General features: G+C 44.5%; 1 protein-coding gene across 1 annotated transcript in view; it reads left to right on the top strand.

Annotated features, from left to right (window-relative positions):
• The window catches only part of LOC106584030 (inactive tyrosine-protein kinase transmembrane receptor ROR1), a 193,167-nt gene that overhangs the window by 134,272 nt on the left and 36,397 nt on the right, over positions 1–22,498 (top strand). The window contains 2 exon segments of the mRNA XM_014168817.2: positions 15,908–16,195; positions 16,623–16,659. Of these exon segments, the coding sequence (XP_014024292.2) occupies positions 15,908–16,195; positions 16,623–16,659 (325 nt within the window).

The raw sequence follows: 22,498 nt of genomic DNA on the forward strand, positions 1-22,498 counted from the left end.
AATGATACCATCAATGTATGCTAATAGTGTGACTAATGCAACAAATATGCACTAATGAACGCAGATACTCTGCTCAGTGCAGAAACCAGCAGGAGTGTAGCTGTACAACGGAATAATCCGGACCAGTATGCAAATTAAGTTGAATGTTATTAAGGAATAGAGTTCCAAGAACAATAACCTTAGTCATAATGATTATGTACGATATTTAAGGTCTGACTGCCGGCGCTAGTCACTACTAATGTGATTGGGATGACCTTTAAAATATAGCCCATCACTGATAGTATGCATAATTCCAGCGTTCTCATGAGCTGCGCGACGCTCAGTGAAAATGACTATCGATATTGATGCTGCACTCAACGATAAAGGTATGCAGATAGACTGAAATACAGTCGACGCATCGTGATAACACCATCTCCTGCTCATGATTAGAAAACATTGCTACTCACTCCTGTATATCAACGCTTTACCTGTATGCTAGCCTAGCATAGGCTACCTCCTTCTTGCATGTCGGGGGATGATTCCTCATGATGGGCTGTGTCTTCACGGAGCGCGCCGAAATCTGCCCGAAAGCTGGTACAGGGAACAAACGAGTAGCTAGCTATATGATAAGCTACTCCCAAGGCTAATTCTACTTAGCTAGCTAGATTGTGTCCGCTATTGACTGACAACAGTAGAGCAGCAACGTGGTTGATCCCCCGGAGCAGCCAAACAAGGTAGCGTCGATGCAGAGCAAGAGGCCGGCGCATAGTAGTTGCAGCAAGATGAGACAGCAGATGCGTGTATCTTAAATACCCACCCAATAAGGTAGGCCTGATTGATCCTAGCATCTATTGGGATGCGTCATCTGATGCGGGGCACCCAGGTTTCCTTTCTGAACTGGCTCCACTTAATTTCCCCCTCAGCCAATCACAGTGTGATATACTGGGATGTGACATTTTGTGAACTCTTTCGTGGTCCCGAACATCTTGCCTCATAGGGAGGAGTTCACAGACAGACAGACAGACAGACAGACAGACAGACAGACAGACAGACAGACAGACAGACAGACAGACAGACAGACAGACAGACAGACAGACAGACAGACACAACTTGTTATCTCTGCAGTGCGTGTGTGTCCTTAGACACAACTTGTCCTATCAGATGTGTCCAGATATGATTCACACATCACTGGCAAACACAGGTACCACTTCACATAACATAGCTCTGACACATAGACCTTACACCAGAATAGCCAATGTTAGCCTAGCGCCACAACCATGTCGTTTTAGCTGGTCACATTAATGAAACTGAATTGACCATTGGAAAACTAGAGCTATAGTCTCACTTTTTTGGTCTTTAGTTCTTAACTTAACTGTTCTTAACTGACTTGCCTAGTTAAAAAATAAAGTCAGACACACTGTCTGTTTGTGCAGTCAGTGCTGTCTGTTTGAGTGATTTTCAACCAAGGACTCTCCTCTCAGAAAGCTCCAGTGAATGGCCTGAGCTAGCCATACGGAGCATTGCAACTTTCTTAAGCAGTAAAACCATACATGGAGAAACAATCTAAAGACCATCAGATATATGCTGCTATCATAAAAACGGGATTGTTTTAGTATTTGTTCACTATTTTGTACATAGATTATTTTGAGCTATAAAGCATACACTACACCACCAAAAGTATGTGGACACCCCTTCAAATTAGTGGATTCGGCTAATTCAGCCACACCCGTTGCTGACAGGTGTATAAAATCGAGCACACAGCCATGCAATCTCCATAGACAAAAAGTGTTAGTACAATTGCCTTACTGAAGAGCTCAGAGGCTTTCAACGTGGCAACGTCATAGGATGCCACCTTTCCAACAAGTCAGTTCGACAAATTTCTGCCCCAGTCAACTGTAAGTGCTGTTACTGTGAAGTGGAAATATCTAGGAGCAACAACGGCTCAGCCGCGAAGTGGTATGACACACAAGCTAACAGAACGTGCCCGCTGAGTGCTGAATGGTATAGAACGTAAAAATAGTCTGTCCTCGGTTGCAACACCAACTACCGAGTTCCAAACTGCCTCTGGAAGCAACGTCAGCAGAAGAAATGTTAGTCGGGAGCTTAATGAAATGGATTTCCATGGCCGAGCAGCTGCACACAAGCCTAAGATCACCATGCACAATGCCAAGCATCAGCTGGAGTGGTGTAAAGCTCGCCGCCATTGGACTTTGGAGCAGTGGAAACACATTCTCTGGGATGATGTATTACACTTCACCATCTGGCAGTCCGACGGACAACTGTGGGTTTGGTGGATGCCAGGAGAACGCTACCTGCCCCAATGCATAGTGCCAACTGTAAAGTTTGGTGGAGGAGGAATAATGGTCTGGGGCTGTTTTTCATGGTTCGGGCTAGGCAACCTTAGTTCCAGTTAAGGGAAATCTTAACACTACAGCATACAGTGACATTCTAGACGATTCTGTGCTTCCAACTTTGTGGCAACAGTTTGGGGAAGGCCTTTTCTGTTTCAGCATGACAATGCCCCTGTGCACAAAGCGAGGTCCATACAGAAATTGCTTGCCGAGATCGTTGGGGAAGAACTTGACTGGCCTGCACAGAACCCTGAGTCTGCGTTTACACAGGTGCCTAATTCTGATATTTATCCCACTTATGGGCGAAAGAACTGATCTGATTGGTATCAGAATTGGCCTGCCTTTCTAAACGCAGCCATATAGGCACATTCTTCTCTTCTCCTCTACCCTGCAACTCTTCCCCGGGTCATTGGTGTACAATAAATTAGGGAAAGGGTGTACCTAGTTAGTTGCATAACTGAATGCATTCAACCGAAATTTTCTTCCAAATGTATCCCAACCTCTCTGAATCAGAGATGTGGTTTCTGTCAATATACCTGGGAATAGAATGGTTAAAGGATTATCATTATCATTATCATATATTGACTCCCTGTAGCTCAGTTGGTAGAGCATGGTGTTTGCAACGCCAGGGTTGTGGGTTCGATTCCCACGGGGGGCCAGCACAAAAAAAAAAATGTATGAAATGAAATGTATGCATTCACTACTGTAAGTCGCTCTGGATAAGAGCGTCTGCTAAAATGACAAAAAAAAAAAGATTTCTGGGTAACAATTAAGTACCTTACTCAGTTTTCAATTAAAATGGTCCAAAAAAATTATAATTGCTTCTCAGCAAAGATACATTTCTCAAGCAATAATTTTGCTAGGACTGTCTGGGAGTAGTCTGAGTGGGAGGTGACAACTGAAAACTAGCTGTTATTGGCAGAGAGGTTTGGAACTCTCTTTTTTATTGTCACCATGGAAGGCCAAAACTCCATCCCACCAACACAGGCAGAAATTTCAGGAGGCCTTTTCAAACAGCTCTTATACTAAAAGGGCATCACCATCATTTTCATAATTTCACAGTATTATTCCAACATCTTAGTGTAGAAATATACATAAAACACAGGACATCACATTTTTGACTGCACTGGGCTTTTAATAAACAACTATAAGGGCCCCATAAAATTATGTTGGGTATTTTCCAGAATTTAGTTTTCTCTGTTGTATTTTTCCTGGTTTGGGATTTTTTATTTTTTTTTACTCTCAATATTGCAATTATCCATAGAGAAACAATGAAAACAACGAAAATTGGAGTTTGCCAAAAGGAGTTTGCCAAAAGGAGTTTGCCAAAAGGCACCTAAAGGACTCTGACCATGAGAAACTGGAGTCTCTGGTCTGATGAAACCAAGATTGAACTCTTTGACCGTCACGTCGGGAGGAAATATGGTGGTGGCAGCATCATGCTGTGGGGATGTTTTTCAGTGGCTGGGACAGGGAGACTAGTCAGGATCGAGGGAAAGATGAACAGATTAAAGTACAGAGAGATCCTTGATGAAAACCTGCTCCAGAGCGCTCAGGTCGTCAGACTAGGGTGACGGTTTACCTTCCAACAGGGCAAAGACCCTAAGCACACAGCCAAGATAATGCAGAAGTGGCTTTGGGACAAGTCTCCTAATGTCCTTGAATGGCCCAGCCAGAGCCCGGACTTGAACCAGATCGGACATCTCTGGAGAGACCTGAAAATAGCTGTGCAGCGACGCTCCCCATCCAACCTGACAGAGCTTGAGAGGATCTGCAGAGAAGAATGGGAGTAGCTCACCAAATACAGATGTGCCAAGCTTGTAGCGTCATACCCAAGAAGACTCGAGGCTGTAATCACTGCCAAAGGTGAATGGTTTGAATACTTATGTAAATGTGAGATTTCATTATTTGTTTATTTTTTTTATTAGGAAAAAAATGAATTCTATCAAATTTAGAGAAGGCTATAATGTAGCAAAATGTGGAAAAAATGAAGGGGTCTGAATACTTTCCGAAATAACTGTTTATGACCACTGTCGGACGTACCATTAGGCAGAAGAGGCAGTTTCCTCAGGCTTCACATCATCACGAGGCTTCCTGAGCTGGGCATAAAAAAAGATATACATCATTTATCCGCTTCGAGGAATAATAAATAACAAATTCACCGAAAAATGTGTCTGTTTATGCTAGACATTAGTTTTTTTGCATGGGCTGCGTCTCAATCCACCACATCCACCGATGTCGGCCTTCCGCATCCGCGGTGGGAGGTGGCAGGGCCACAGCGGTCTTTGTCTGACCAGGAGACATTAAGAAAAACGGTTTTTCCTCATGGAAACGTCTGTAGTGTCCGAACTGTTTAGCCTACAGATGAATATGACCCCTCCTATGGAAAGATGCGACTCCCACGAACACAACGGTTCACTGTAGGGAAGTGTCATTTCCATGTCAAAGGTATACAGGTGAATCCATGGTAAAATATACTCACACTGGCCCATTCCACACGCGTGTGTTTCAGCTCGGCAGTTGAGGACCACGTGGCCCTTGCTTGCCCCCCTCAGGCCTCTTGTTAAGTCAGTGGTGATTCATGGCTCCCAACCCCTCTACCCAACGCAGGTTTGAAAGTTAATAAGCAAGGTTTTATGTCCTTCTGACATCCGTCAGTGTCAGTACGGCCCTCCTGTTCATAAACACTGTCTTCCTTTAAAGACCAGCTCTGTCTGTGAGCATCAGGCCACTGGGTCATACACACTCTGACATCTGTGCACGCACGCACACACCCACACACACACACACATACACACACACACACACATACACACAGACACACCACAGGAGACTGCTGAGGGGAGGAACGGCTCATAATAATGGCTGGAACAGAGTCAATGGAATGGCATCAGACACATGGAATCTGTTTGATGTATTTGATACCCTTCCAGCTATTCCGCCCCAGCCGTTACCACGAGCCCGTCCTCCCCAATTCAGGTGCCACCAACCCCCTGTAACACAGACACAAACACTCAAGCATCCTCTCCAGCTGTGAGTACAGTGAGTACAGAGCCGTCTCTATACCCTGGTATCATAACGAACATCAAAATCTTTACTGCAATTATTCAATTTCATTGTCAAATTTGCTCTTCCTTCACTTAATTAGCTAGCGGGTTAGGTTAAACTGACAGAGAAAAGACTGTGTTTGTGTGTGCATACTTGAGTGTGTGTGCTGGGTATAGGAAAGAATAGCGTTTCGGTCAAGCGTGTCCTAAATTCATTACTGGAAGCATGAGTCAGTGATCTTAGTGGTGGAACAGCCTGTATCTGGGACTAATGCAGTAATATCCGCTACCCTCTCCTCTCTCTCTCTCTCTCTCTCTCTCTCTCTCTCTCTCTCTCTCTCTCTCTCTCTCTCTCTCTCTCTCTCTCTCTCTCTCTCTCTCTCTATTTCTCTATTTCTCTATTTCTCAGACCAGGTTTGTATATTGTTGTAAGAGAGTCTGTGTCTAGAGGAGGCTAAAGACCGGAGGAGAGGCGATGGAAACCAAGCTCTTCCTCTGCTCTCCCTGGTCAGACAGACAGGGTCTGAGAGACGAATCTGTGAATGGAGGGAAGAAGAGACGAGGGTAGAGAATGCAAGCCGGAGGCGACGAGTCGGTGGGACATTGTGGGATGTCGAGGCATGAGTGAGGCTTGAGGGGGAGTTGGAGAAGGTTAAGGCTGTTTATATGACCATAAAGTATCTTGAAGTATTTTAATTGCACTTTAATACAGTTTTATTTCATTTGAGAGTTGGGATGGGGGGAAGGAAGGTTGTGGGAGAAGGGGGAGAGAGGAGGGGTAGAGAGAGGGGGGGATGCTAGACTCCCCAGGCTGTCACCCACACGCCAGTCCCACATTGCTGTGTTGAGTCTGAGGGAGGAGGGAGGGGGGAGGAGGTGCAGGAGGACGGGTGTGCGTGTGTCTGGGGGTGCGAAGGGTATATGCCAAGGCAAATGTCCCCACACACACACATCTCTCACACCAACACACACACGCTCACACCCTGTGACAGCGTGTTAGGTCTGTCACCCAGTCAAGAGCCAAATAGAACAACAACAAGGACCACCGTGTGGTTGCTATGGCAATGCTGAGGACTGAGACGTGTGTGTGGGATAACAGCTACAGTGAGGGAAAAAAGTATTTGATCCCCTGCTGATTTTGTACGTTTGCCCACTGACAAAGAAATGATCAGTCTATAATTTTAATGGTAGGTTTATTTGAACAGTGAGAGACAGAATAACAACAAAAAAATCCAGAAAAATGCATGTAAAATATGTTATAAATTGATTTGCATTTTATTGAGGGAAATAAGTATTTGACCCCCTCTCAATCAGAAAGATTTCTGGCTCCCAGGTGTCTTTTATACAGGTAACGAGCTGAGATTAGGAGCACACTCTTAACTTCTCTAGGGTAGGGGGCAGTATTTTGACGTCCGGATGAAAGGCATGCCCAAATTAAACTGCCTGCTACTCAGGCTCAGAAGGTAGGATATGCATATTATTAGTAGATTTGGATAGAAAACACTCTGAAGTTTCTAAAACTGTTTGAATGATGTCTGTGAGTATAACAGAACTCATATGGCAGGCAAAAACCTGAGACAAATCCAACCAGGAAGTGTGGAAATCTGAGGCTTGTAGTTTTTTCAAGTGATTCCCTATCCAGTACAAAGTGACTTAGGGTTCATTTTGCACTTCCTAAGGCTTCCACTAGATGTCAACAGTCTTTAGAACGTTGTTTCATGCTTCTACTGTGAATATGGAGTGAACAAGAGGGCCTGGAGTCAGATGAGTGAGGAAATGACATGAGCTCAGAGGCCCGCGCTCACGTGAGTGTGAGCTGTGTTCCTTTTCTTTTCTGAAGATATTGGAATTGTCCAGTTGGAATATTACTGAAGATTTATGTTAAAAACATCCTAAAGATTGATGCTATACATCGTTTGACATATTTCTATGAACATAAATATAACTTTTGACTTTTCGTCGTGCCATTTTCGCGCGCTTCGTGCATTTGGAGTAGTGGACTGAACGCGCGAACAAAAAGGAGGTATTTGGACATAAATGATGGACTTTATCGAACAAAACAAACATTTATTGTGGACCTGGGATTCCTGGGAGTGCATTCTGATGAAGATCATCAAAGGTAAGTGAATATTTATAATATTATTTCAGAGTTTTATTGACTCCACAAAATGGCGGGTTTGGTTTCGTGTCTGAACGCTGTACTCAGATTATTGCAAAGTGTGCTTTTGCTGTAAAAGTTTTTTTTTTTTAATCTGACACAGCGGTTGCATTAAGGAGAAGTGTATCTGAATCTTTGAATTACAGTTTAGTATTTGATCAACGTTTATGATGAGTATTTCTGTAAATTGATCTGCTCATTCACCGGAAGTTTTGGGAGGCAAAACATTTCTGAACATTACACGCCAATGTAAAATGGGGTTTTTGGATATAAATATGAATTTTATCGAGCAAAACATACATGTATTGTGTAACATGAAGTCCTATGAGTGCCATCTGATGAAGATCATCAAAGGTTAATGATTCATTTTAGCTGTATTTCTGTTTTTTGTGACGCTTCTCCTTGCTTGGAGAATGGCTGTGTGATTTTTCTTGTCAAGGTGATGTCCTAACATAATCTAATGCTATGCTTTCGCCGTAAAGCCTTTTTGAAATCGGACAATGTGGTTGGATTAACGAGAAGATTATCTTTAAAATGGTGTAAAATACTGGTATGTGTGAGAAATTTGAATTGTGAGATTTTTGTTGTTTTGAATTTGGCGCCCTGCTATTTCACTGGCTGTTGAATAGTGTGTCCCGCAGGTGGGACGGTCACGTCCCACATACCCCAGAGAGGTTAAAGGGAGTGCTCCTAATCTAAGTTTGTTACCTGTGTAAAAGACACCTGTCCACAGAAGCAATCAATCAATCAGATTCCAAACTCTCCACCATGGCCAAGACCAAAGAGCTCTCCAAGGATGTCAGGGACAAGTTTGTAGACCTACACAAGGCTGGAATGGGCTACAAGACCATCGCCAAGCAGCTTGGTGAGAAGGTGACAACAATTGGTGCAATTATTCGCAAATGGAAGAAACACAAAAGAACTGTCAATCTCCCTCGGCCTGGGGCTCCATGCAAGATCTCACCTCGTGGAGTTGCAATGATCATGAGAACGGTGAGGAATCAGCCCAGAACGACACGGGAGGATCTTGTCAATGATCTCAAGGCAGCTGGGACCATAGTCACCTAGAAAACAATTGGTAACACACTACGCCATGAAGGACTGAAATCCTGCAGCGCCCACAAGGTCCCCCTGCTCAAGAATACATATACATGCCCGTCTGAAGTTTTCCAATGAACATCTGAATGATTCAGAGGACAACTGGGTGAAAGTGTTGTGGTCAGATGAGACCAAAATGGAGCTCTTTGGCATCAACTTAACTCGCCGTGTTTGGAGGAATGCTGCCTATGACCCCAAGAACACCATCCCCACCGTTAAACATGGAGGTGGAAACATTATGCTTTGGGGGTGTTTTTCTACTAAGGGGACAGGACAACTTTACCGCATCAAAGGGACGATGGACGGGGCCATGTACCGTCAAATCTTGGGTGAGAACCTCCTTCACTCAGCCAGGGCATTGAAAATGGGTCTTGGATGGGTATTCCAGCATGACAATGACCCAAAACACACGGCCAAGGCAACAAAGAAGTGGCTCAAGAAGAAGCACATTAAGGTCCTGGAGTGGCCTAGCCAGTCTCCAGACCTTAATCCCATAGAAAATCTGTGGAGGGAGCTGAAGGTTTGAGTTGCCAAACGTCAGCCTCGAAACCTTAATGACTTGGAGAAGATCTGCAAAGAGGAGTGGGACAAAATCCCTCCTGAGATGTGTGCAAACCTGGTGGCCAACAACAAGAAACATCTGACCTCTGTGATTGTCAACAAGGGTTTTGCCACCAAGTACTAAGTCATGTTTTGCAGAGGGGTCAAATACTTATTTCCCTCATTAAAATGCAAATCAATTTATAACATTTTTGACATGTGTTTTTCAGGATTTTTTTGTTGTTATTCTGTCTCTCACAGTTCAAATAAACCTACCATTAAAATTATAGACCGATCATTTCTTTGTCATGGGATCAAATACTTTTTTCCCTCACTGTATTTACCAGCTTGTGTTTAATGCCACGTCAGCTTGGTTAATCACCCTGATAATCATTTAAGTGGCCTTAAATCCTTTTACAGTGATGTTACCTTTCACTCTTATTCAACCCTTCAGCTTTCATGCGAAGTTCACTTTTTTAAACTAAATCTACAAAATGTACGTAAATGGCATGTTATAGAGGTGTACAGACACTTTTTTGCAATTTCACTTGGTTTTTGTCTGGACACCTCTATAACATATCATTTGCATCAAAATTTTAGATTTGGTTAAAAGTGAAGTCCATTAAATCAGTCCATTCAAGAGATTGATTTACATAGTGAGCAAAGAGAGAGGGATTTCCTAAATCCTTCTATTCACTCCAGCAAGTGGAGAAAATGGTTTATGACTGGCTGATCAAGTTGTATTGTTCATTACAGGACAATACAGTGGTTCACATCATTTCAAGTATCAAGTAATTCTTTCACTCAATTCCATGAAATGGACCTTTTCAAATGTTTACCGTTACAATGCCTTAACAAACTGATGAAAGGGAAAGTTAAGAGAAGGAAAAGGGAAAGGGAAGGGGAAGGGGGATACCTAGTCAGTTGTACAACAAGATTACATTTGTTGTTCTACTGAAAATCCACAGGTTTGACCGATGTTGGTTACAGTAGAAGAATCTGACCCAGACACACACACAGACTAACACATACACACCCCCTGGAGAGAGAGGAATGTATGTGTTTTCTGCAGTTTGCTGTATGTATGTGTGTTTGGTTTTACTGTCCTTGTGGGGACCAGATGTCCTCACAAGAATAGTAAAACATGGAAAATTCCGACAAGTGGGAACATTTCGCCGGTCCCCACAAGGAAAAAGGCTGTTTTAGGCTTAGGGGTTAGGTTTAGTGTTAGCGTTACAATTAGAGTTAGGGGTTCGGTGTAGGGTTAGGAGTTAGGTTTAGGGTTAGGGTTAGGGTTCATGTTAGAGTTAGGTTAAGAGTTAGGGTTAGGTTTAGGGTTAGAGAAAATTGGATTTTGAATAGGAATCAATTGTTTGGTCCCCACAAGGATAGTAAAACAAACATGTGTGTGTGTGTTTTTGTGTGTTCTGCAGTACAGCAAACACACAGCTGTAGAGTCTGCGGCCCCCTCCTGCCCCTCTAGGGACCAGACTCGGGGCTCAGCACAATATACTGTCATCAATGTGGCACTCAAAGTCACGTTCCGTGCATTGCTATATACATTAAAGCCTGTCCGTGGTATCCCTCTCATACAGAGAGCTGTGGGTACGGAGAGCTGTCAGAGAGAGAGAGATCAGGAGGAGAAGGAGAGGTCTACTCCAGAGGTTCCTATTCACATCTTTATCCACATGACCTCTTTGTTTTCACTCGTGCCTTGATGCTGTTTCATCCGTATTGTCACCCACTACAAACTTCACTTGTGGTTCAAATTCATTGTAAGGTTAAAACATGATGAGGAGTCATTTTAAATCTTCCCTGATGTTTAGTTATGTCTTCTTCTAAGGAGGGAGGGAGATGAAAGTTAGAGAGAGAGAGAGAACCACCACGATTCCCAAACCTTCCATAACAAAGCCATCACCTACAGAGAGATTAATCTATATAAGAGTCCCCTAAGCAAGCTGGAGCTGGGGCTCTGTTCACAAACACAAACGGACCCCACAGAGCCCCAGGACAGCAACAGCAATACAATTAGACCAACCAAATCATGAGAAATGTACTTTTACTTTTGGCACTTAAGTATTTTTAAAACCACATACTTTTAGACTTTTGCTCGAGTAGTATTTTACTGGGTGACTTTCACTTTAACTTGAGTCATTTTCTATTAAGGTATCTTTACTTTTACTCAAGTATGACAATTGGGTACTTTTTCCACCACTGAGATAATGTCTAGATGCTTTTTATTGTGGAGATCAAGTTTATAAATTGCCTGGCTGGGCTGATGAGACAGCAGTCAGATGGAACAGAGTAAATAGGCATTTTAACGTCATAGATTTAGCCAGTGGTAACTTGTGGAATGGACACCGGCTGGAATGCAGTTTTAACTAAATATCATTCAGGATTAGACCCACCCGTTGTAGAAACACGCATGCACACCGACATGCACGTCCAGTGTTTGAGATCCTAACCCCCCCCCCCCCCCGGGCCTGTGTACCATCCTATGTATCACACTGCAGAATGTGGGGTTGTCCTGTTGATCTGTTGATGTTGGCCTACCAGTAAAACCAGGCTGTGTCTGGCAGGGCAGCTTCTGGAGAGGAGAGGTACGTTTCCAAAGTTTTATATGACTTTTGTGCTCCTGAAACTCCTCTGGCAACACACAGACTTGGTGAAAGGCAAATCATTTGTTACCACAGCGGCAACCACAAAATATCTTGTAAAGGATTCCTACCCGGCAGATTCCTACCCAGTACACACAAACACTTTCCCACACACACACACGTCAGAGTCATTTCTGGGTAGTGTTATTTAGAAAGAGAAAATGTAGCTTCTGGGTTAGTTGAACCATAGTATTGTGGGAGAGTTGAAACATTGTTTGAGGAGGGTACAGATATCTAAACTCAAGGTTGTAGTAAAATCCTTACATGACCGGTCTTAGAACATTTAGAAATAATAAGTCATCTTTTCAATAGGCCATTCCATTAGTGGATGCGTTTATTGCTTAACCCTTTGATGGAAATCAACACGTTATAGCAGTTCTCTGCTGATTTGGCTCTGCGGTGTACTGAGTAAAGGTTACAGAATAAAACACCACTGCTCATTCTATTTTCTATGCCTGTATGCACCTGCTACACTGTTATTTTTTATGGTACTTTCATATACTTGTATATATTTTTATAGACTGCATTATGACCTAAACTGAGATATGCTTAACACCCCGGCAGTCCTACAATCTAAGCTAGATGCCCTCAATCTCTCACAAATCATCAAGGAACCCACCAGGTACAACCCTAAATCCGTAAACATGGGCACCCTCATTGACATTATCCTAACCAACTTGCCCTCCAAATACACCTCCGCTGTTTTCAATCAGGATCTCAGCGATCACTGCCTCATTGTCTGTATCCGCTATGGGTGTGCGGTCAAACGACCACCCATCATCACTGTCAAACGCTCCCTAAAACACTTCTGCGAGCAGGCCTTTCTAATCAACCTGGCCCGGGTATCCTGGAAGGAAATTGACCTCATCCTGTCAGTTGAGGATGCCTGGTCATTCTTTAAAAGTAATTTCCTCACCATCTTAGATAAGCATGCCCCGTTCAAAAAATGCAGAACTAAGAACAGATATAGCCCTTGGTTCACTCCAGACCTGACTGCCCTTGACCAGCACAAAAACATCCTGTGGCGGACTGCAATAGCATCGAAAAGGTTCAGGGATGTCAGGAACCAATACACGCAGCAGTCAGTAAGGAAAGCAAAGGCTAGCTTTTTCAGGCAGAAATTTGCATCCTATAGCTCTAACTCCAAAAGGTTTTGGGACACTGTAAAGTCCATGGAGAACAAGAGCACCTCCTCCCAGCTGCCCACTGCACTGAGGCTAGGTAACACGGTCACCACGGATAAATCCATGATAATCGAAAATTGCAATAAGCATTTCTCAACGGCTAGCCATGCCTTCCTCCACTGACAAAGAAATGATCAGTCTATAATTTTAATGGTAGGTTTATTTGAACAGTGAGAGACAGAATAACAACAAAAAATCCAGAAAAACGCATGTCCAAAATGTTATAAATTGATTTGCATTTTAATGAGGGAAATAAGTATTTGACCCCCTCTCAATCAGAAAGATTTCTGGCTCCCGGGTGTCTTTTATACAGGTAATGAGCTGAGATTAGGAGCACACTCTTAAAGGGAGTGCTCCGTCTCAGCTTGTTACCTGTATAAAAGACACCTGTCCACAGAAGCAATCAATCAATCAGATTCCAAACTCTCCACCATGGCCAAGACCAAAGAGCTCTCCAAGGATGTCAGGGACAAGTTTGTAGACCTACACAAGGCTGGAATGGGCTACAAGACCATTGCCAAGCAGCTTGGTGAGAAGGTGACAACAGTTGGTGCGATTATTCGCAAATGGAAGAAACACAAAAGAACTGTCAATCTCCCTCGGCCTGGGGCTCCATGCAAGATCATGAGTTGCAATGATCATGAGAATGGTGAGGAATCAGCCCAGAACTACACGGGAGGATCTTGTCAATGATCTCAAGGCAGCTGGGACCATAGTCACCAAGAAAACAATTGATAACACACTACGCCGTGAAGGACTGAAATCCTGCAGCGCCCGCAAGGTCCCCCTGCTCAAGAAAGCACATATACATGCCCATCTGAAGTTTGCCAATGAACATCTGAATGATTCAGAGGACAACTGGGTGAAAGTGTTGTGGTCAGATGAGACCAAAATGGAACTCTTTGGCATCAACTTAACTCGCCGTGTTTGGAGGAGGAGGAATGCTGCCTATGACCCCAAGAACACCATCCCCACCGTTAAACATGGAGGTGGAAACATTATGCTTTGGGGGTGTTTTTCTGCTAAGGGGACAGGACAACTTCACCGCATCAAAGGGACGATGGACGGGGCCATGTACCGTCAAATCTTGGGTGAGAACCTCCTTCCCTCAGCCAGGGCATTGAAAATGGGTCGTGGATGGGTATTCCGGCATGACAATGACCCAAAACACACGACCAAGGCAACAAAGGAGTGGCTCAAGAAGAAGCACATTAAGGTCCTGGAGTGGCCTAGCCAGTTTCCATACCTTAATCCCATAGAAAATCTGTGGAGGGAGCTGAAGGTTCGAGTTGCCAAACGTCAGCCTCGAAACCTTAATGACTTGGAGAAGATCTGCAAAGAGGACTTGGACAAAATCCCTCCTGAGATGTGTGCGAACCTGGTGGCCAATTACAAGAAACGTCTGACCTCTGTGATTGCCAACAAGGGTTTTGCCACCAAGTACTAAGTCATGTTTTGCAGAGGGGTCAAATACTTATTTCCCTCATTAAAATGCAAATCATTATATAACATTTTTGGCATGCGTTTTTCTGGATTCTTTTGTTGTTATTCTGTCTCTCACGGTTCAAATAAACCTACTATTAAAATTATAGACTGATCATTCCTTTGTCAGTGGGCAAACGTACAAAATCAGCAGGGGATCAAATACTTTTTTCCCTCAATGTAGCTTCCATTACTCTACTCAGCAAACTGGATGCAGTCTATCACAGTGCCATCCGTTTTGTTACCAAATCACCTTATACCACCCACCACTGTGACCTGTATGCTCTAGTCGGCTGGCCCTCGCTACACATTCGTCGCCAGACCCACTGGCTCCAGATCATCTATAATCTATGCTAGGTAAAGCTCCGCCTTATCTCAGTTTACTGGTCACGATAACAACACCCACCTGTAGCACACGTTCCAGCAGGTATATCTCACTGATCATCCCCAAAGCCAACACCTCATTTGGCCACCTTTCCTTCCAGTTCTCTGCTGCAAGTGACTGGAACGAATTGCAAAAATCGCTGAAGTTGGAGACTTTTATTTCCCTCACCAACTTTAAACATCAGCTACCTGAGCTGCTAAACGATCGCTGCAGCTGTACATCGTCCATCTGTAAATCTACCTACCTTATCCCCATACTGTTTTTATTTTATTTACTTTTCTGCTCTTTTGCACACCAGTATTTCTACCCGCACATCATCATATGCTCATTTATCACTCCAGTGTTAATCTGCTAAATTGTAATTATTCGCTCCTATGACCTATTTATTGCCTACCTCCTCATGCCTTTTGCACACACTGTATATAGACTTTCTTTTTTTCTACTGTGTCATTGACTTGTTTATTGTGTTATTGGCTTGTTTATTGTTTACTCCATGTGTAACTCTGTGTTGTTGTCTGTGTCACACTGCTTTGCTTTATCTTGACCAGGTCGCAGTTGTAAATGAGAACTTGTTCTCAACTAGCCTACCTGATTAAATAAAGGTGAAATAAAATGTAAAAAAAAATATTTTTTTTTTGATATAGTCTGGATCTAAAGTTGGCTGTCCACTCACATAAATAATGCCAATGTAGTCATTGTGATGAATGTATTATAAAGTTCTCTCACTATTGGCCTATCTCTCTCCCTCTTGCTGTCTCTTTCTCTCTTTCTCTTTCCATCTCGTTGCCAAGAGAAGACTATGATCCTGTCATCCGTTTAATGTTTTTTTGTGATAATAGGCTTTAAAAAAATATATATATGTTTAAAGCAAGAGCTAATAAATACTGACGCTCGTGTCTAATTTTCTCTCGCTCTATTTTTCTCTTTCTCCCCTCTCTGTCCTCCCTCTCTCTTTCTCATTTATGCTCCCATTAAATGTCCATATCTAATTCCCTCTCTCTCCCCCCCGCTCCCCCTCCATCACAGACCTGTTTCTTCGCCTGGATGCTCCTATGAACAACATCACCACGTCTCTGGGCCAGACGGCAGAGCTGCTGTGTCGTGTGTCCGGTAACCCCCTTCCCACGGTGCGCTGGCTGAAGAACGACGCTCCCGTGGTCCAAGAGCCTCGCCGGATCTCCTTCCGACCCACGCCCTACGGATCGCGCCTCCGCATCCGTAACCTGGACACCACAGACACAGGCTACTTCCAGTGTGTGGCCACCAACAGCTACGGCACCGTCTCCACCACCGGAGTACTCTTCGTCAAGTTTGGTAAGATGACGCTATGAGGTAGTGGTTATAAAGTGACTATGAGTATGACTAGTTCTGATTTTCTTACGAAGTGGCTTCGTGTCTCCTATGAAGTGCATGAACCTGACTATGAAATCAGGACGCAAACTTTGCGTGACTCATCGACATGACTCAACAGCCCAATCAATTCAAGACTTCTTGCAGACATTTCCGTCTGGTTGATTTAATCAACACTGGTGTAGTTACGTGTTGTCAGGAGGTCAGAGTTCGCACTCTGCTTTGATAGAGTGAGCTTAGTGTAGATCTCTTCTTTTAAAACTGCCAGTACTTGGCCTGTGTTCTGGCAGCCTGTATGGACAAGAGGTCTGGCTCTGGCAGCCTCCGACGGTCTGGGAGCAATTGTTCCCCCTGTTGTTAAAATTGTAAATCCTCCTGTCTTCTCTTCCAGATCCACTCCTAACCCCTCTGCCAGGAAGACCCTCTGCGTAAGTAGTCAATTTTCCTCCGTACTTCATAAGTAGCTCCACTAACCCAACCCAACACTGGCTCTTGTTACAGAAGAGCGAGAGGGTGAAGAAAGATAAATACTACTGAAGAAATCGAAGGAGATGGTAATCCTTAAAGTGAAAGAATGAAGGGGAAAAGTTGTGTAAGAAAGTAATTAGTTGATAGTGCAAACAGTCGCGAAAGGAGAACCCACTGGGCCCAGGCATCAATTTAACAGCTAGTTTTGATTTGCATTTGGTTGAGTTGTCAACTAACCTGAATTCAACGTGAAATCAACATAACATTTCACCATGTCATTGGATTTAGGTGAAAATTTGGGTGAAAAAAATGCCTAAATTCCCTTACGTTGATTCAACCAGTTTTTGTCAGGTGGGAAGTGTTTCCGTTGTGTCTGGCCAAGGCGTTCACGTCAGATAGTGTATGGACTTGTTATTCTTATGGACTTTATTTCTTACTGTATTGTCCTGTTAATTGTTATTACTCATTAAGTATTATTATTTTTCCTATTATTATCTATCTGCGTCATCACTGATTTGATACGTTTGCTTTGGCAATGTACAGTATGTGGTAACACTTTCCATGCCAATAAAGCCTTTTGAATTGAATTGATGGTATTTATCGGTTTGCTTTATGCTCCCAGTCAAGATCGTTTGACAGACTAGAGGTGTTCATCACCCGGCTTTTTTTTGTACTGCAAGGTTAATCTAGCATCTGTGTGTTGTATGCTGCTTGCCTCAGCTAGCATGTGTTAGCGTGTTATCAAGCCCATCTCTGCTAGTGTCTGCTCAGTTTATATCGCCATCCCCAGCTGGTGTTTCGTAGCACCAATCAGGACATGGACAAATGCACAGTTGGTGATCCTAAATCTAGTGTCTTATCTGGGGCTGGGTGTGCCTCTCCCCCCTATTGGTCAATCATCATCTCCCTCTTCCTCCTGTCCTTCCTACTCCTCATCGTCCCCTTCCTGGTTGTACTTTCATTCTGGTTCACTAGGATGTGTTAGGACCCTCTGAACTTTCTTTGTCTCCTTGGCTTATTTCAACATTTTCTCCTGTGGACTGTCCTGTGATGTGGATATGGGGTGAGAGGCGGTTTATATAATATTTACTCAATGGTTTATTATCTGGCAAACGTATTCAGAGGTTCAATCTCGTTTATTTTGTCAAGTAATCGAATTGTCAATGTTTGGTTTAGAGCGCTCGCAAGTTGCATTGGAGAAATGTGCATGTTGTTTTCCAAAGAGCTTAAATCTCTCCGGATCAAAGGAAGGACATAAAGCCGGACATTTTTACTGAATGACGTTCAGCGTCAAGGCACCGAGCCATATTCCATGGAAAAGGCTGGGAATATTGGAACATCAAACAGGCTGGCATGATGGGGGAATCAGACACTTAGTTAATTCACACACCCACACCCACAGAGAGAAAGAGACACACGACACACACACACACACACACACACACACACACACACACACACACACACACACACACACACACACACACACACACACACACACACACACACATGATCTCACACATCTGTTTCTCCCTTACAATTTGTTTGTTTTACATGTTTTTGAAATATCCTGCAGAGATTTCTTCCCGTATCCTAGTACTGCAGTGTTTAAATATTATAACCTTGGCTAGGCTAGCTTTTTACTCTCAGTAGATATTTAACCTACAGTACTTCAGTGATGGGTCAAAATAAGGACTCTACAGAACTCTCTCCCTCGACGACCTTTCAGGAGTCTTGTAATGCGAAGTGTATTTTCTCCCTCAAAATAAAAACCCTTCTCTCAGTCAGAGACCCTGTCAGGTCGGCTCTGTCCTCTGGCCGTGCTCCAGAGTGTGTTCATATTTATTCAAGTCCACAGGACCTGCATCCGTGCTTATAGACGGGTTAGCTGACAATGTCACGAAAACGATGCGCTTGCGCGCAAGTCTGTGTGTTGTTATGATTCTGGACGGTCAGATAGCTAGCAACAGTGACAAGAAGTTGCCATGTGGGGAATCGTAGGTGGCTCGTTTCAGCTCGTTGTATCTTGATATTGATACCATGTCTTGTTTTGAGTTGTTTTGACTCTTGTCACGTCTATGCTAATGTGGCTAAAATTAGCTGGCTAGCTAACCAACAACTCCAACAATGTATTTGCGCGAAAACAAGTGCTCATTGGGTACATTTTAAATAAAGATTTGGAGAGGAAATATAGTTCACATGTTGTCAACAATCCTTTGATTCGAAAGCCAACGGTTGCGCACAAATCGGTTTTGCTGTTAAACAACCCACTCGTCTATAGGCCACAATCAGACAGCAGGCTGGCCAGTGGCACCGCTCAGAGCAAAGCAGAGAGCAACGTAAAAAAGGGACTCATTTGGTTTAAACACAGTCATTAGGCTCTTTCATTGGAGCGCACAGGGCTTCCTTTGACTGGGGCCCGAGGGGCCGGAGTTGGGCCCTGTTGGTCGTCATTACTGTCATCGTCAGCTGATTAGCTGTCAGGGGGAAGCAGGGCAGATGGTTTCAGCTAATGGTGGCATGTGACATGTGACAGGCCTCCGCGGTTGTTTTGATATTTTCCATTGATGTGTCAAAACGTCAGTCCGCAGTCCTGGTTGTGGAGGTGGATACGGGTGGACACCTGGTTTAGCTGGTGTCACAGTGACTGAGGCTTCTGGTTGCTGTGTTTCGTGGTCAGGGAAAGGATGTACGGTTTTCCTGTAGGGTTTGAGGGTTTGGGTTTCTCCCTCTGGTTTCTCCGTATGTGTACTCTGGTCTGACGGGGTTTAGACGACGGACGCTAATGTATGTAATGCATGTGTTCCCTGGCCTGGAGCTGTCAAGCAGGCCAGACACAGACAGACCCAGAGCCCACAGCCCACAGTCCAGAGGCTAGCCGTCCCTGTGTACAATGTGGCTTTGACCAGACCAGACAGGACATCAGCTCAGCTGGATATAGCATGGAGGGAAGGAGAGGGGGGGTTGATGGAGGGGTGGGGGAGACAACTAGAGGAAGTAGGGGTGAGAGCGATCTAAAGAATGAGACGGAGATGCACACAGACGGAGAGAAAGTCAGGGAAGAGAAACAGGGGGAAAGGGAGTGAAGGGGAGATGGGCAGGGTATGTTTGAAATCTTCAACTCTAGCCCTGTGGTAACCTGTGTATGTTTAGCCCAGCTCTCAGTGTTATGTTAATTCGTTGGGCAAACATCCTAACATGGAACACTGGGGGTCACACACACACACGCCAATCCTGCTTAGGGAAGCAGGATTGGCCATGTAGCAGGAACTGCTTCCTCCTTCCTGTCGAGCGTCCATGTGTGTGTGTGTTCACCCCTCGTCTGCTTTCGGTGAGGCCCGCCTGCATGTGCCATGTAACGGGACATCAGAGCTGTTCATTCACAGCTTTTAATAACCGCTCAATGTTTTCTCTTCTTCATCTTTTACATGAGTTCCTTTACAGGGACCACCTGGAATCTGGGGTAACATGAACCTGGAGATGAGGTATAGCCCCTTGCCTGAGGTGGGAGGTTGGGGGGGTGTAGAGGGGATGAAGGGTGACAATGACGCCTGTTGTTGCGGTGGCTGGTTGTCAGTCATGTTGGCGGCCGCAGGCGCCTGGCCTTACACCTCTCTCCTCGTCTGCCCCCCTCCCTTGTTCCCTCCGTCCCTCCCTCCCTCGCTCCAGAGATGTTTTCACAGGCCAGAACAAACACACGAGGGGGGAAAATGGCTCCACGTCCAAAACTAGCCCCTTCTGAGCAGCCTCCTTATACCAACCATCCCCCTTCATGAAAAGAGAGAGAGAGAGAAAAAGGGAGAGTGAGAGAGCGGGGTGCGAGAGTGGAGGAGAGAAAGAGAGTGAATGAGAGAGGAGGAGAGAGGGAGAGAGAGAGACGGAGACAGAGAGAGAGACAGAGAGAGAGACAGAGAGAGAGACAGAGAGAGAGACAGAGAGAGAGACAGAGAGAGAAACAGAGAGAGAGACAGAGACAGAGACAGAGAGAGAGCGAGAGAGAGAGAGAGAGAGAGAGAGAGAGAGAGAGAGAGAGAGAGAGAAGGAAAAACAGTGTTACTGGTGGATGGAAGATGTGGCCTTGGGTCGCAGTATTCCCATCAGATTAGAACAGAGAGATCCTAGATTTAACTCCAAGCAGACCGAGATTGTAGACTTAATACTTTACAGAAGGTTGTCTGGTCTCCACAAGTAAGGCTGGAAGAGTGGAGACTAGAGCCCAAAGAACAGCAGCAGAGAGAAAGGGGGAGACATGAAGAGAGAACAAGAGAAAGAGTATGTTCACTCTTTCTTTCTGTCTTTCTTATATTTAGGACATACTGTACAACCACAATGGCCTCAGAGAACGAGCCCCATTCATGTGAAATTGGCCCAAATGATCATGTGAGAAACTGTAGCCATAGTTTTTCCCTTATCAACAAAGCATCAGTTGAATGTAAACCGACAGGATGTCTGGTCTGAGATTTTCTTCTCAAAAGACAGGACGATATAGCCTTGAGTTGGCTGGTGCGTATGAATATGTGAAACGTGTCTCCTGTACAGACCAAAGCCCTGCATCTCGGCCTGTGTTTAGAACAGAGCATTTTCTGCTGTTTGAAAATATTAATTTCACTGCGGTCTCGCTGTCAGATCTGTTTAACTTTCCCAAGGCTTTCTCCCTTCCGACTAGAGCAGGACTTTTCTCTCAACGCTGAAAAAAACAATTACAAAAATATCTGTGCTTTTTCCCCTCTCTCCCCTCCTATCCCTTCCCCCCCACCCGACCCGCCTTGTATGGCAGGATAGGGCTTTTAAATTAGTCCAGTTCCCCCTCTCTCCTCTCTCTGTCTCTATCTCTCTCTCCCACTCTCACTCCCCATGTCTCTCGTCATCTCCTTGTTGATATCGGTCTCTTATTCTTCCTCCCCATCACTCCCCCATCTCTACTTTGACGATCTTCCTCTCTCTCTCTCTTGCTCTGGCTCTTTCTCCTCTCTCTCTCTATTTCTTTCTCTCTCCGATCTCTCTTTCCATCACTTCTTCTTTCCATCTCTCTCTCTCTTTTTCCATCTCTTTCTTTCTCTCTCGTTCCATCTCTCTCTCTCTCTCTCTCTCTCTCTCTCTCTCTCTCTCTCTCGCTCTCTCAATTTAATTCAAATGGCTTTATTGGCATGGGAAACATATGTTTAAATCAAATCAAATCCAATTTTATTAGTCACATGCGCCGAATACAACAGCAAAATAGTCTGGGTAGCCATTTGATTAGATGTTCAGGAGTCTTATGGCTTGTGGGTAGAAGCTGTTTAGAAGCCTCTTGGACCTAGACTTGGTGCTCCGGTACCGCTTGCCGTGTGGTAGCAGAGAGAACAGTCTATGTCTAGGGTGGCTGTAGTCTTTGACAATTTTTAGGGCCTTCCTCTGGCACCGCCTGGTATAGAGGTCCTGGATGGCAGGAAGCTTGGCCCCAGTGATGTACTGGGCTGTTCGCACTACCCTCTGTAGTGTCTTGCAGTCAGAGGCCGAGCAGTTGTCATACCAGGCAGTGATGTAACCAGTCAGGATGCTCTCGATGGTGCAGCTGTAGAACCTTTTGAGGATCTGAGGACCCATGCCAAATCTTTGCAGTCTCCTGAAGGGGAAAAGGATTTGTTGTGCCCACGTCACAACTGTCATGGTGTGCTTGGACCATGTTAGTTTGTTGGTGATGTGGACACCAAGGAACTTGAAGCTCTCAACCTGCACCACTGCAGCCCCGTCGATGAGAATGGGGGCGTGCCCCTTTGTCTTGATCACGTTGAGGGAGAGGTTGTTGTCCTGGCACCA

Source organism: Salmo salar, chromosome ssa23, assembly GCF_905237065.1.
Source record: "Salmo salar chromosome ssa23, Ssal_v3.1, whole genome shotgun sequence".
NCBI classification, from domain to species: Eukaryota; Metazoa; Chordata; class Actinopteri; order Salmoniformes; family Salmonidae; genus Salmo; species Salmo salar.